At 27.2% G+C, this 17,719-nt stretch overlaps 1 protein-coding gene across 3 annotated transcripts in view; it reads right to left on the bottom strand.

Moving 5' to 3' along the window:
- Positions 1 to 1,445: 1,445 nt before the first annotated feature.
- Positions 1,446 to 17,719, bottom strand: part of LOC142327333 (protein SLC31A2-like) — a 39,233-nt gene continuing 22,959 nt past the window's right edge. The window contains exon 4 of one of the 3 annotated variants that reach the window (XM_075370276.1): positions 1,446 to 1,945. In XM_075370276.1, the coding sequence (XP_075226391.1) occupies positions 1,890 to 1,945 (56 nt within the window). In that variant the 3' untranslated portion in view covers positions 1,446 to 1,889. Of the gene's footprint in view, positions 1,946 to 8,703; positions 16,432 to 17,719 lie in introns of those variants that run through there. The other 2 variants (XM_075370275.1, XR_012756959.1) reach the window with 2 other exon arrangements.

Here is a 17,719-nt window from a genome sequence, read left to right as displayed (position 1 = left end):
AATTATAATAATGGTGGTAAAAATGATACTAATGATTAATGACCAATCTAAAAAAAAGAATTATAGTAGTGAAAAAATTAAAACTTTTTTAAGTAAAATTGATGAAAATAGCTGTATTTAGAGTATTATGTGGCCCTAAATTCAAAGATGATATGCAGAATATTGTAACATGTACAGTTTTTTTTTTTACAGGGGTGGGGGTGTTTAACTAAAAACAGAAGATGATAAATTTTTCCAATGCAATGTATATTGAATAAAAAATATATATATTTACATCTAAAACATATTAAATCTAATTAATGACATTTTATTAAGGACCATATGCAATAAAAAATATAAAATGTTACATAAAGATACCATACAGTGAAAAGTATTTCACTTTTTTCTCTTGTGTTCAATAAAATGTTCTCTTTTTAAATCAGCAGTAGTCACCAATCTTAGATGGGTCCTAGATCCCTGGTATCTTGTTTCCATTGTCCTAATGAAATCTCTCTAATTGTTTATCACTTACTGCACCAAAACCTTCCAGAAAAAAATCCAAATGAGAGTGCAAAAACTGAATTTTTAAGAATACACGACATCCTAGTAATTTATAGGCTATTATGAGGTCATCTATGAGCTTTCATCATCTTTCTTATAACTCAGAAAACCCTTCACTATACTTACAAAACAGTTCCAAGTTACCAATTTTTTTATCATTTAATTTTTCTTTAAAAAAGGAATCACTTAAAAGTTTCGTTATTTGAGATCCAATAAAGATACCTTCTTTAGTTTCTTCTTTGCATCACTTAACAGGGAAAATACTTATTTTAAGTACTTGAAACTATTACTTTCTTTGTCCATAGCTTCAACAAAGTTTTTCATTAGTCCATGCTTAACATGGAGAGGTGGGAGAAGCACTTTTTTTGGATCAATGAGGGGAGCATACTTTATATTTGAAGTACCTGGTTCAAAAGAAGTTCTATAAGAACAGCCTTTCTTAATGAAATGTTCTTGTGTTACCCACATGTCCCATAGGCATAAAAAACAATAATACTTTGTAAAATCCCCTGAAGACCTAGCAATACACCTATCACTATTAAATATACCACTGATACAATTCATATTTAACTTCAATTAATATGGTAACCAAGTTACCAGTTTTCTTTCATTGTCACTGAATGAGCTAAAGGATGGTTTTTCGTTTCCATTATGAATCAAGACTGTTTTCAGACTGTAATTAAATGAATTTATGAAAATAAAGCCATTCAGAAGCTATATTTTCCATATTATTTCATTCAATAAACCATCAATATCATAACAAGATGCTCGCAATCCTTCCATTTATAAAAACCTGAAAGTGTTATATTCTGTTTTCAGTAAAGTGAAACACTTGTGTTTTTTACAGGTTCCACTATTGAGATCTGAAACCAAGAAGTTCAGTTTTTTGTTTTGACAAACCCAGGTCACGTACCAAATTATTTAATTCATTTTTAGTTATTAAACGAGGCTCACTGGTGGTTAGTAAAAACATAGGACCACTATTAGTGGTCTCAGATAACTTGTGAATCAGATCCTGATGAAGAATATGAATCATAATTTAAAGTTGTTTAAACGAGCCTTATTGCTGAAGGAAAATTTTGGTTCTCAATTTTGCCCTTTTGCTTTTTTGAATACTCCTCTGTTTAGTAATGCAAAAATAGCATTCATTTAAATGGTCCGAAGGTTCTCTCTACACCATAGGAACAGTAAGCAGCATAGAATTTTTCTTGCCATGCATCCATTGCACTAGATTTATGTGGCAATTCACACAGTAAACATGAGGAGCCTAGCGTTTATCTTGATCTCCAGGTTGGCACTAAAAATATAAAATGTGACTTTTTATATTTCACTTTGTGGGATAAATGTAGTCAGCGAATTAAATGTAAATCTTCCATCAATATAACAAAACTTATCCACTGGATTTCTGCAACAATGAGAACATGATATTTTATATAAAATATAACAAAATCACTAAAAGACACTTATGTTTGCAAGGCAGAATCAAACTAAATTTTAAAGAAACATAACAGTCTTTAAAGGCTTGTAGAATTCCAGGTAATTCCAAACAGATTAACAGGTACTCAGAAATGGTATATGGTAGGACATTTCTGTGAATAGATAACTGAAACACAAAACGAGCATTTTCATTAATGTTACAAAAATCATGTCAATCAGTGTTATAAATTAATTCTGACATTCTAAAAACATAACAATGAACTTCCAAAAACAAAAAACAGCTGAACTAAAACTCTGAAAAGATCTGAAAACACATGTTAAAAAAATTATTTTTTTACATTTTTAGGAATTCTTAATGATCAGGAACAATTAATCATATTTATGATAAAAAATCTGACATGGGCACCACATGACTTCCTTGTGCGCCTATTAGATTACATATACACTTTTTTTAAAATGAGAAGTACGCAAACTTTTATTCCACTAACATCTGATTTTTATCATTTCTTTCTTTTATTGTTGTTATTGAATTATTTATTGTATTTTTTTTTTTTTAAATCAGAGGTTAATAATTAATTATAAATAAATAAATATATTTAAATTAAAAAAATAATTTAAAAAAGAAGGAAATTAAGTCTGATTCGAACCAATGTGCCTTCCCCTTGTAAGATCAAAATATTTCATTAATTAAAATTTTATTTGCTGTAACTGTGGAACCAATGAAAATAAATGCCACTTATGACATATCATTGAAAAGCTCTCAATCAGGGCTTATTACTGCAGTTAAGAAAAAGTCCAAAATCCAAATTTTTAGGACTTTGGGCTTTTTGGGTCATATAGAATGCAATAAAAAGGGAAGGTGCATAACTAGATGTTACAAAAGTCCTAAATCCAAAATTTCAACATTCTATGGCTAATCTTTTTTTTTGAGTTATACAAGATACACATGTATGTATAGATGTCACACCAAAACTAGTCAAAATAGATATTTCCATTGAAATCTGAAAACCAAACTTTTTTGCGATTACAATATTTCCTTGTACGTCATGCAAGGAAGTAAAAATTAATAATTATTCATAGTATATTTGATTATCTCAACTGCAATGATTATTAGCCATTAATAAATGTTAACAGTATACAGTGAAAATAATTAGTTTTTTAACATTGGCGATTTACAGGAACTTTATTAAATGCACTTTAAGCCATTGGTAGTTTACATTATATGGTTCAATTTCAAGAATAATAAATCCTGAAACACTACAAGTATTGCAGAACATCAGGTTTTAAGAAGATTCAGATTCCTAAAATGTTTTTTTTTGTAATGTTTACTTATACATCAAGATCAGGCTTCTAGATAAAATTGCAATCAATAAGAAATATTAGTAATTATAAATACAGTGAACCTTACAAAATAAATAAAAGATTAAAAATAGAACAATCAAAGAAAAACAAAAAAAAAAATTAAAATTCAATGAAAAGTAAAAGATATTAATTTTTTGAAGTAGATACCAAATTGAAAACAAAAAATAGAAAATTATCCTTAATTGGAACAACTTTATTTATAATATAATATTTATTAATTATAATTTTTTTAGGACACATATATGAAGAAAGACATTTATAATAACAGACCCATATCTTCAAACAAATAAGAAAAAGAATGCCAGGACAAATATTAAACAAATGCTACTACAAAGCACGAGTTAAGGACATTTGGAATGCAGGAATATATATTTCACTATGTAACTTCAAGCTTCCCTACAAATATTTCATTAAGTTTCTAGTGAGAATATTCTACATAACTATGAAGATAAAAAAATATTAAAAAAATTTTAATTATTTTGTGATCATATCAATTTTGTAAAAAAAATTTTTACTGATGCTATCTGGAAGAAACTTACTATTTACCACTGTAGAAGAATTTCCTCTACAAACTAAAATAAGAATATTCAAAATTGGTGGACTTTGAAATTGGTAATGCTTAAACATAAAAAAACGCAAATATATCAAATTGAAAACCTCTTCCTTTTTTTGAAGTCTGTTAAACAATTAGCACAAATTTTATCAGTCAGCATTCAAATTCAGTTTTAAAAACAGATATTTTGCACGTATTACAATATTTTAATATTGTAATATTTACAGTGAATAACATAATTTGAAAGTCTTTCAATGATTTTGAAAAAATAAATTTAAAAAGCCGTAATGATTTTTTACCATACATGGTAATATGCTTATAAAAGATATTTTTTGAAGTATTATGTACCTTTTTCAATAGTGATTATTCCAGGTAGGATTGTTTGTAGACTAATTTTGAAGCGGTTAAGATCACTTTAGCATACAATCAAATAATACATTTCATCTGTGTTTAATTAGTTCATTTACAGTATTGTTTTTAAATTTTATGTGTTGAGTTTGTGGCTACAATACACTAAATGTAAAATTTCTATGATATACAAATACATAACATATTTATTTATTTGTAACATATTTCTATGATATAATTTTCAAAGGTTGATTCCTTTCCTGTGAGCAGTGCTTGTACATTTTTTAGTTCAATATTCCTCCTGTTGGTCCCATGTATTGACTGATGCAGTTGCTGTAATTTAATTTCAATAACTAGATCTTCCATGAGAACTATGACATTAAAAAAAAATGTCATATAATGCAGTAGATTGTAATAAGATAATCAGTTACAGAAAAGATAAACTTTTTTGTTCATAATATCTCATAAGGCATCCCACTACTAGATGAATGTTAAGAAAATTTAGCCTTATCCTGACAAAAACAAAACAGGTCCAGAAATGTACACACCGACTGGCTAAAAGAGAAAAGTTTTAGAAAAACTGCATATCCTGACCCACTGAGCTACGTTACCTTAATACTCTCTTTCCTACTTTAAATTCACAGTACAAGCATAATTAATTGTGACCTGTACACTGTGTAGTATTTACATCATATTTTCTCTTTTTTTTATTCTTCCTAAGCTATTTTTAAATCACCATTCATTCATCATTTCCTGTTAACAAAAGAGATACAATTTACATATAATTATCTTCCAAGAAGTTTTTATACAACACATGAAATATACATCCATTCTCTGATAGTATAAAACATATTTCTTGTCTACATGTTCACTCTTGAGCCCATCTGTTGAGTGTGATAAAATCTTTCTCATTTAATCGGTTTTTCATATGTATGAACCAACCAGTGATACCTTGATACTTTATTTAATAGATCAGATTCGCTTTAATTATTATTTTTAATGAATTACTTTTTCTGAAATGTAATTTAAACCTCAAATTTGAGATTCACACAGGGAAAATGTAGCCTGGAAACCAAAATGATGGGATGGGATCATTAGATCTATCAAGGGAGCAGTTCCTTAACTATATTAACATGTAATGGTGAAAATATAAAAAAATAAATGTTTAACATACAATATATATAATATAGTTTCTGATTATTTATGTTAGTATTTAAAGGTAAGAATTCACTAGAATCAATCAAAACTATTATTCAACCGATAACCATTTTCCTTGTGTGGTTTTGTGATATTGAACCAAAAGTGCTGATGTTTTAAGTCATTAATTTCATTTTTTTCAGATGAGAGTCCCATGCAAATGTTTTTTTAATTTTGCATAATTTTTTTCATAATTTCATTTATTCCTTTTATTTTTTCAACTTGTGGACTAACTCCAATCGTCAAAATTTTAAATCCTTGGGATATAACTCAACAGTCTCAATCCTGAACAATTAGAGTGATGAATGTGCACAAAAGAAAAACTGTGAATTTATTAAATCAATGTTGCTCAACTTCCTGATGAGAGTTGCTATGATGATACCAAAGTAAAAACCTGTAGTTATTTAAACTGCAACAAAACTGACCAACATGTTCTGAAATAATCATATCAAACGTGTAAAAACCTCTTCTTCAAAACTGATCAATAAAATTTGTTTATGTTTTACGCTAAATAAAAATTTCTTTGCATTTGAAGGTGATAGGGTTATGAAAATCTTTACTTTTGAATTTTAATGATTTTTTTTTTATTTAATGGTTTTTTTTAACACAACTGATAAGTTTTAGATAGCATTATGCTTTATGGCTGAAAAATTGAATTAATGCTATTATATAGAGCATTTCCTGTATATAAAGGAGTTTAATTAAATTATCATTACGAAAGGAAAATATTATTACACTATTATCTATAAAACCACAACTATTAATACTTTACAATACATATAATTGCCCTAATTTTTAAGTGATAAGATACATAAGACATATGATAATATATGAAACAATAACCACAATGATAAATATATGATAAAAAAATTACATAATGCAAAAATTTGTAATTAAATAAATAAGACAAAAGACAATAGACAGTAAAATTCACTTCAATAGTTAAAAATAGTTTGCAATTCATAAATTTACGATAAAAGTAAAATTAACAAATTTTATTTCAACAAAATCACATTTTCATCTACATTTTTTAGTTTTTACTTCTTTTTTTTACTATCTTTTCATAATAGCCACTAATCAAATTAAAAAAAAAGACATTAACAAACTGAAAATAATCCATTTAAATCAAATTTGATACTGTATAAAAAAAGTAGGTTCCATACTTCAGAAATATAGTAGTATCCAAATAACTTCAATGATAGTTATTAAATATTCAAACACTCTTCCACTGCAAGTATCGTGGTATTTTAAATTATACGAAAATACAAATAAGTTAGATTTTTTATTCTAACACATGATTTTCACTCTTTGATAGTCTTGAAACCACAAAGCTTGTTGGTAACTGAACTCTTCGCAGTTAGTTATGAAACTAAGCTATCATGGCAAACAAAATATAAACATAACTGTTATTACTCAAAACAAACTCCATTGCTGCAGAGTGATAACATCTTACTTTTCATCTAAGGTATAAAAGAAAAGATAAGATATCTTACCTTTCATCAAGTGCAATCCATTCTTCCTTTATAAACAATTCTAATATAAATAAATAGTTAAAATTTCAAAATTCATAAGAAAATAGAATTTTTCATTAAAAAAATCAAGTAAATATGAGCAAACATTTATAATCAATAATTAGTTACTATTTTATTCTTGTAATGTCACTTTTCAAAACTCATTAATAGTCAAAAAAAATAAAATGAAGGTAAATGGTCATCAGCCTACACTTACCACAGGGAAAGTAGATTTTATTCTCATGAACTAACACACTACTCTATTTTATAAATTAGCTTATTTCACAATAAATAAGGAATACAAAATACAGTACGTTTGGAAAGTCGCTGTACAGTAGGCTTCAGAATTATGTGATGCATTCTGTTCTTTACACATTAGGTTGGTTGCCCTGTGGGTTTGTGGGGCATTGCTCAGTAATAAACCAAGATATCAATTGTTAAGTTGTGACAAGTTTCATTTTCTTTTGTGTCAATTCATTTATTGGAATCAATAGTTGCAAGAAACGTAATAGTTCTTTTGGTAAAGAAACACATTCTTCTCATTGAACATGTCTTTCATGAATGTGACAAGTATACTGATTTAGTGAAGCACAAATTTTCTGAAAATTTTCTAAATACTTTTGTTCCTCATCGTAATACAGTTTGAACTCACTGAAAAATTTTGGGCAACAAGCCCCGTTGAAGACACTGATCAAAGTGGAAGACCACCTAAACTAAAAAACAGAAACTGCTGATATTTCAGCAATGCATAAGTTAGACACAGCAGCAAGATATTAGACTTGCTACCACACATAAAACTGTAAAAAAACAGCTGAAACTTTTCCCCTATAAAGTAATGTGTGTTCAAAATCTGAAACCTACAGATCATGCTAAAAGACTAAATTATTATCAATGGTTTAAACATTTTATTTACCAAAATTCCATAGGTACTCTTGACATGTGCTTTACAGGTAAGTGTGGTTTCATCTGGGAGGGTATATTAATTCACAAAATGCACAACTGGTTTTTGACAACTAATCCCAATAAATTACATGAACAATCTTTACACAAAGTGAAAATTGGGGTTGGCGTCTGGGTCACTGTGAGTAGAACATGCATGAACATAATGTTTTTTGAAAATACAGTTAACAGTGATCGTTATTGTCCTATTTTAACAAATTTCATTAATCAATTAACAGAAGTGGAAAACAATCAAGGTTGGTTCCAACAAGATGCCGCCACAGTGCACACAGCTAATAGATCAATGGCTTTTTTATGAAATGTCTTTGGTGAACAAATCATTTTGAGGGGTTTGTGGCACGGTCGCCCGATCTGACTCCCCCACATTTTACTTTCTAGGGAGGGCAGTGAAACAACCAGTGTATCGCAACACGTCATGCAGGATTGATGAATTAAAAACTGCAATAATGACATACGTACAAGACCTTGCAGAAATAAGCTGGTTTAAGTGTTTGAAAACAAATTGAAACGTGTGCAGTGTTGTATTGATGTTGGAGGAGGTCATTTTCAACACCTTTTATAACTACTGCAGTTACAAAATCCATCTCTATAAAACAATGAAATAAAAATATAAGTAATTATGAAAGTTTCTTCATTACACTTCCATAATTCCAGTGCACAGCAACATTCCGAATGCACTGTACAACTAAATTCATCATAATTTTATGTTATATTTTTTACACCATACACACACACACACACACGTGTGTGTATATATAAAACACAGCAGAAAACAGGGTTAAGATACTAACATAATTTATTTTTTAAACAATTTTATTTATGACAGTAACAATATCATGTAATGAATAACAAAGTAAAAAAAAGAATAACAACTACATAAAAATTTACTTTATAAAGAATAAAATTATTTAAAAGAAAATTAATTTATTCAAGAATTACACATAAAAGTGTAATTAATTGTCTAATACATAAATATTAAACTGATAATTAATAATAACAGCAAAGATACTAAATTTCATTGAAAAGAATTAACATGCACACAAATTTAAAAAAAAACAGATACATAAAGAATATACTGGTAACTTTAATAACTGTGATGTTTCAAGTTTACTATAAAGAAAAATATAACATAAAATAAACTAACAATTATAAATCATAACAAAGTGAGTATTATTTTAAAAAAAGAAGTAATAAACAACATTTAATCAATAATTATAATAAATAAGGCAAAAATCACTATCATTACAAGTCAACGTACTATTTTTTCAATTTTTATTTTTTGGGAATCAATTGACAAAAATATTTTTTCTATTATTTTTTTTTAATTGTGCGCATTTACAAACAATTAAATGTACACTTTTCTCTTAGAGCCCATATTATTAATTATATAAAAACTTCTACTCTGCCAATCAATTCTAAAACAAAATAACTCAACTGCTTGCAAAATTAGGCTACTTATTTCAAAAAAGCACTATTGCACAAGTTATATAATACTTGTACTACTGTTTTTCTACAAAAAAAAACCATTTTTTTTAAATCAAGAAAAACATATACCTACATTATTTATTAAGCATAACATATTTATTATAGTGTAAACTATTTAAGTCACCTTCTACAGTTGACTGTAAGATACTTAACTGAGATGCAGTATGTTTCAGGTTTAATTCTTGGTTTATATTCACACCTTTCATTTTTTCAATATCATTTTGCTGATTTCTCACAAGATTAGTAAAATTTTTTTGCTGTTTTGAACTTTGATTAGCTTTTTATTTACTTGGTGATACTTTCTTCTAGAAATATTTTCATCAACATATTATGAACACAGATATTTTCCATTGATTCAACAAAGAAAATACTAATAGCAAATTCATAGATAACCTTTTTTAAAAAAACTTTTCTGTTGCAACACCTGGAAAACATTCTGCTAGCATACATGGAAAAAATGAAACTTACTCATCAACTCTCCTTTTAAATATATTATTCTTCTTTATTCTTCTATATGCTTCAACAAAATATTCTTTATTTGGCACTCTTTAGTAAGTACAAATATAATGGGTTTGATTTTAGTATTATGAACAGAGGGATGTACAGAGCGAGAGACAATGCTGGCAATACTGCTTACCTAAGGGGAATTGAGATGAGGTTTTCTTAAGACAGAATTTATAATGAGCAAGCATAGAAAAAAGTGATTATAAACAATGTTTTTATCAATCCGGTATTATTAAGGTACATTCAGCAAAAAATTAATCTTTCTTTTTCAAGCACTTATTTACAATGTAGCACTGGATAGGTCAAAAGTATTTGTTTATGATTAAAGCATCTTCAAAAATGGTATAGTTTTAAAAATGTAAACTTTTATTATCAGAATGACCTGGTGCTATCACCAAATACTGTTAAAAGTATGGTTGTAGAATTCAAAGAAATTGATTCAGCATCAAGAAGAATCCGTCTAGTAAACAAATAAATAAATAAGCACACCTGAAAACACAGACGCTGTATGAACTGCAATGCTTACAAACTTCTAAACAGTCTGGTCTCTTGGCTTGTCAAACATCAGTGTTCAAAGAATTTATAAGACTCTTCAAATGTTATCAGCATAAAAAAATCCAAATAGAGCAGGTGTTAAATGATCATACAATTTTTTTGTTGCTAACTTTTAATCCTACAAAACATATCACAATATGCTAATGAGCATATTAGATAATGTGATAAATCACATTTCCATTTCTGTGGGTAAGGGAATAAACAAAACTTCTGGTATCAGGCACAAACAACTCTAGTAAAAAATATCATGAACTGCTGAACAACACTGGTCGTTATATATTTTCCAATAGCATCCTTTGGAATACTTGGTCTAGTTTTCTTTGAGAAAAAAATGAGAATGCTGTTAATGCCTCACCCCATGTGATATGTTTGAATGACTAAAAAATTTTTGTCTTCTCAAAATACTGAAGATTAGAATTAAAGAATAAATTAGAAGTATGAAACCAGAGATTCTGCAAAATGTAGGAAAAAAGATGGTTGTTTTGGAGGGTATTTTCAAAATAAACTAAACGTGCAGTTTTACAATCCAATATACAAAGTTCTTTTCAATGGGATCAGTAGATACATTTTCTTTAAGTTTCGTCTTTATTTTTTTTGAAGATTATTTTATTTTTAAAATAGATATCAACAATTTATCATTCTGTACAATGAAAAACATTAAAAAATGAAACATATTTTTGCTGATAGTGTTGAGAACTTTAACCTTATCTATTATTAGATACCTAAAACAGTTTGAAATAAATATTTTTATATCTCTAATTCTTAAATAATCTGCAAAATTTATACAAGTTAAACAGATCCATCCTAATAATCAAATTCATCCATCCAACCAAATAATGTATGCTGTCAATCAAAAACTTACATTTTCCATCGGTTTCATCACCTTAGTCCATCACACGTACGTCAGTCTAATTACTCCTTGATACATTATTAAAACAACAGCCAAAAAAAGAAAAAAAAATTTTAAAAGGCTTAAGATATTATACTTTAAAATATGCAACTGGACATGATATAGGCCTCATTAAAAATTACGTCCCTAAAAACCCTCAAAGATTAAAATCCTGCAACTGATTAATTAGTAAAATATAGTTATCACATCTATCAAAAGCTTAGTAACAAAAACATATAGATATTTATGAAGCATTATTAAATTACCCTTTAATCTTATGACATTTGTAAAAATACTATATCATCACATATCACTTTTTTATGTATATTTACAAACATAAAAACCTTTTTATAAAAAAATATTATCATCTTTCTAATATATTACATATTTTAATTAACAGAGAATCTTAACAGAGATATCTTTTTATAAGTAAATTAATCACAACCTATAAACATAAATCCATACACATTTTTCTAAAAAATATATTTTTTTTTAATGTTTATTTTGATAATTTTTTTTTGAAGTGTGGTAATAATAATAATAATGCTACAAAAAACAAGCATTAGTTTGAAAACTATTAAAAAAAAACTACATCTGAAAGTATATAAAATATTTATTATAATACAAAACAAAATTACTTAAGTCTTTGAAAAAAAAAAACACAAAAACAAATAAAACACAATTTAGTTAAAAACCTAAACAAACAAGCTAATATTACATATTTCTTTAATAGTGATAGAACAGTAAAACAAACTGGTAAACACAATTTAAACATGGAGTATGTTGCCTCTATCACAAAGCTTATGATAAGAGGAACAAAATATTTAATAACACAAATACTATTCGAAAGATCACATAATAATGTTCATTTTTTTCTTATATAAAATATAATCAGCCTCATAAAGAATGGTTATGTTTAGATGTACTCAATTTTTTATATGATTATGTTTTAACTTTTTAATCTAAGTCAGCAATCTCCAAAATTTTTTGATTACGTACTTTTCGTCTTTTAAGACGAAAAGAATTATAAATTGTACCCCATATACTACAATATATATATATATGTGCATGCGCATGTGTGTGTAGTCAAAAATCAAATTATTTATAAACTTCTTTGGCATACCCCAATTTGGAGACTACTGGTCTAAATAAAACAATTTGCTATCTCGTGAAAGTTAATCATTTTATACCACTTTCAAAAAACAAAAAATAATTGATGGAATGACTTGCTTTATGATTATTCAATTTAGTTCACTCTATTTAAAGCTGACTTTCTATTTTTAGAAAAAAATATTACTACCTGCATATTAAGAAATTCAATATTTAGCCTATATATCACAAAAATTATCTACACTTATTTTACAAAACTTATATTTAAATATATTTTTATTTAATTAAAGTAATGTACATGTTAAGTTGTTTGCCTTAAACTGAAGGTTACAGACAAATTGACAAGACACAAATCCCTCATAGAAATAGCATAAGCTTGTTAGATAAACTGAAAAGCAAATAGTTTCACGTTTTTTCATTACTGAACTAAATATAATTTGTACAACAGGAAGCCAAGCCCACTTAAATTTAGGTGATATGAATTCATAGGTGTCCCTACGAGTGTCACAATAACTTTGCTCATAACAAGGAAATTGACTGTAAAAACATCATTATTCTTAGAGAAAGCAACTTTAAACAGTGCCATTTGTATTAATTCACTTATCATTTATGTCAGGACTATATTTATTTAAACACAGTGTGAAACTAAGTATGGCATTTCTTGACGTTTAATCAAACATAAATTAAATTTAGCATTTTAGAATCACCTACAAATCTAAATTTCTAAGAAAATGTTTACATTTACAAATTAAGATCAACTCATGAAACTTTAGCAATTGTTTATCTTAAATGGTTCTAAAATTCTCAGTTAAAGAACCCTGACAAAAATAAATAATACAATACAATACGGCTGATTGAGAATTTTATTTAACCTCCCAAAAAAAATTAATATCAAAATTTTTACCTTAAGAAAGGTATTAAAAAAAATAATAATTTTCAAAACTAATAAATAAACATGAATTATTAAAGTGTTTTTAAAACATAACATTCATTTTTTATTGAATACTAACAAAACAAAAACTAAATTCAATTAATTTTTCATTAGACATTTGTCAAATGTAAGATATACTGTTACTGTGTAATCTCATTACAGCATAAAATAATAGTAATAAATCACAAATTATTAATAACATTTAGAAAGTACATCTAAGTTAACAATAACTTCTACAACAGACAAACAGATGAAAAAAGAAAACCAATAAATAATTGTACAACTTGCAAAATGATGAATCATGTAATATAACGTAGAAATATTTAAAACCTCTATGCCTACTAAAAATGTTGACAGAAATAAATTAAAATTTAATATTTTAAATGAATAAAGGTGTTCAGTTTTAAAAAAAATAAATAAAGGAATATTTTTGCATAAGACAGCCTATAGAAACTATAGAAAAAAATAAAATTGGGCACAAAAAATTAAATTTGAAGGAATATAGTTGCAAAAACTGTTATAAAAATAAACGTCCATCACATATTGAATTATAATTAGCTAATTAACCAGGGAGATAAAGTACAATAAAAGTCTGCTAGATAAAAAAGTAAAAACAAGCATGCATGATACAAATAAAATAAAAAATATATTTTTATAACACGATCTAATTATATTTCATAACAAAAAAAAAAATGTAATTAAATAATGTTCTCATTTTTCTTCTGTTCTTTCAGACGTTAAAAACTTTTATTAATGATTACTCTTTTCCCCACTTAATAAAATGTTTATATTAATTACAATAATAGGATAGCTTCTTGTAAATGAATAAGAACAAATTTATTCTAAGATGCCGTCTTAAGTGAACATAAATCGTAAATGAGCACAACTGGTGAAGAAGACATCGACTTCATTAATATACTGAATCAGTTCCAAATCAAAAATACAGTGTACTTCCAAATGATGTCAGATTGGACAAAGGTTTATAAGATAAACCTTTAAAAGAAACTGAAAGACTTGCAAATTGACTAAACTATCATTGACGACATGACTGTATTAATATTGAAATTATAGGTATAAAGACATCTGTACGATATACTATGCAAAATCGTAATGTTTTATAAATATAGAAAAACTGGATTGACCCTGCAGATACTTAATTGTAGGCCTGCATGAACTACCATTAGTATAATTCTATATTGAACAAACTGGAACTGATAAAAGGTATGAGAAAATAATATCTAGCCAAGGCTAAATGCTCGAGTCTAAGTTAAGGCATAAATTTTATGCCTTAACTTTAATTAATTACATACATCTCAAACCCATAATTCTGAATGGTGTTGTTTACCAAAAGCTAAGAATAGTAGTGTTAAGAATTTATACATTAACAATCTATACAATGCCAAACAAGCACAAATTTTCATAACCACCAAAATTCCTTTGACCAAAACAATTACAGATAACTGAGCTACCAATCCAAATCATATCCCCTGACAAAAAATTCTTAACTTCTGTCTATTAAATTTTACCCGGAACCATTTAGACACAAAATATTTTCCCTTAAAATAAAGATAAGTTGTACTGCAATTAAAAGTAAAGAAACAATGGGTAGTTTTCCTATTTGGCGACTACATTATTCAAGAATTTTACTGCCTAACAGTGATAGTGGTAAATGATACTACAAAAATTCTTGGTAAAATTCATAGATTAATTTTATAATTCGCACATAAAACAACTTCTTTAAAAAAAGAACACCCAAAAATTTACTAATGAACATATTTAAAACAACTGAACTCCGTAATTTTTTTCTGTAGCTCTCATCTTTTACAGAATACAAACTACAATATAAATCAACTTTTTATAAATACTCTTTTTATGTATCTATAAATTAGATACAAATAAACTTTGGCAAAAAAATTCTTTAGAAAGAATCAAGAAGTTTTAGAACTGACTTTCTTGTATTAATTTATATTAAAAAAGAAATTTCAACAATACACTATTATCATAAAAAAATTATCACAACAAATAATAAAACTAGAAAAACTACAATTCTCATTTTTTCAGGACATAGGCAACAAATGGTGTTAAAAATGTTTTGTTATTGTCAAAATTTAGAAGTTCTGTATACATTTTGACCTGTATATATATAATATATATATTGTAAATGAAGGAGCATTTTCTATGAATCTAATTGTCAGAGGTTGTTCAATAACACTTTCAACATGCTGCTCAGCTTAAGTGACAGCAACCCAAATCCTATAACACCACAATCTTAATATTATCACAAAATACAGTTCTTATGCAGTTTAAGGCGACGAATCATAATCCATCGCTAATTTTATTTATAGTAAATCTTAACTCAAATTTCAACTTTAAACAATCATGTAATAACTAAGTTTCAATAGAGACGCACTTAAAAAGTTACAAGTCATCACATATTATAGTTTTATCAAACATAGACATTTACATCTTGCCTAGTGAATTTTTTATTCCTATGACCTCACAGGTTCTGATATTTCTTGCAACAATATATTTCAACCAATCAGTTGAACAATTCTGACAGGTTTTTGGCATTCTAATAAAAGTAGGTGAAAATAAAAGGGTTAAATATCATACATTTATCATACAAGAAATACATAAAAAAATATGAATCTCCAAACAGTTGATAAAAAGTACCAATAGGTTGATGAAAAGTAGCTGGTTCTTTTCAGGTGATGAAAAGAACCAACTGATTAAAATGGTAAAATTAGCTGAATACCATTCTGTATGTAAAAAAAAAAACATACATCATGCAATATATTATGTATTTAAGAAATACTGTTAAAGTAAAAAATAAATCTCTAAATTCTGCTATCATGTAAATAAAATACTATGAACTCTAGTATAAAGTAAAAATTATCAATTTAATGAGCACACAATTAATTTTAATGTACTTCAACATGAGCTATCGATTGTGTCGCAGTATGAGGTGATGAGCAATCTACAGTTGTTTCAGCACTGGTTCCAGCTACACTTTCATTTTCAACCAAAGTACTAGCTGTACTATCTTCCCCTAATAACAACAAAGAAAATAAATGAATAAATAATCACATACTGTTTTTATGTATCTATAAATTAGATACAAATAAACTTGGCAAAAAAATTCTTTAGAAAAAATGAATCAGTTTTAGAACTGATTTTCTTGTATTAATTCACATTAAAAAAGAATTTTCAACAATACACTATCATTAAAAAAATCATCACAACAAATAATAAAATTAGAAAAACTGCAATTCTCATTTTTTTCAGTAAATAGGTAACAAATGGTGTTAAAAATGTATATACTATCATTCACACTACATGAATTCTGACCATCAGAGTTTCAAATGACATATAAGTTTCACTTACAAACATCAAAACTACATGGCCATAATGTTAAATTTCAAGAAATCTTTTAAAAATACAAAACCAAAGGCCACTCTCCTAATTTACTTTGAAATACAATACTTGCACTTAAAATAAAACTGTAGCCAAGTCAATTACACAAGGTCTATTTAAAAAAAAATAACCAAACTTTTTCTAAACAAAAAAAATTATTGAATATTAACAGAATTATACAACTAATCTCATTCAAAGTAATCTTCCTCTAATTGTACACTTTTCCCAACATCCCTTCCACTTTGAGAAACAGTTCTAGAATGCACTTTTTGAAATAACTTTCAGGGTATTCTGTGAATTTTCTTTTACTATCTCTCTATTATCTTAAATTTCTGTCTTTTTAATGGCAAATTTAATTTGAAAGATAAAATTCAGTAGATGGCTAGTTTAAGTGAATAAGATATGTTACTATGATGACATTCAGTGAATTTCTTGAACAAATTCAAGAACCACCTGCAATATGTGGGTTGGTGAATTGTCATTGTGAAGGAACAATTCTCAAATCTAAATTCAGCTGCTTCTCTTCCTCACATTTTTGCAGAGATGTCTGATGACTTCCAGACAGTAGTAGCAGTTACCACCTGCCTTGCAGGTAGAAATTCATACTGAACAATGCCTTTGATGTCAAAGATGTCACCTATGTGTACGCAAACCTTTTTCAGTATCTGTGATAATTTTCTAACCCACTGCATTGACTGACTTTGTTTCCACATCATACCCTCATCTTATCACCGATTATTACCATCGACAAGATCCCTATAATCACCTGCATGACTTAGAAGTTCCTGATACATTACTATACTTCGGCTGTTTGATTCTTGCAATTCAATTTTAGGCAGATACCCGGTGCAAGGCTATGTACAGTTTGCATTAAGGCATTCATCAGAGGTTAGCAATAGTAGTACATGCCCATTTCATTCCAT

This window comes from Lycorma delicatula, chromosome 7 (assembly GCF_047948215.1).
Source record: "Lycorma delicatula isolate Av1 chromosome 7, ASM4794821v1, whole genome shotgun sequence".
NCBI classification, from domain to species: Eukaryota; Metazoa; Arthropoda; class Insecta; order Hemiptera; family Fulgoridae; genus Lycorma; species Lycorma delicatula.
Note: the sequence above shows the minus strand (reverse complement) of the source record. Positions and strands in the feature narration are given on the sequence as shown.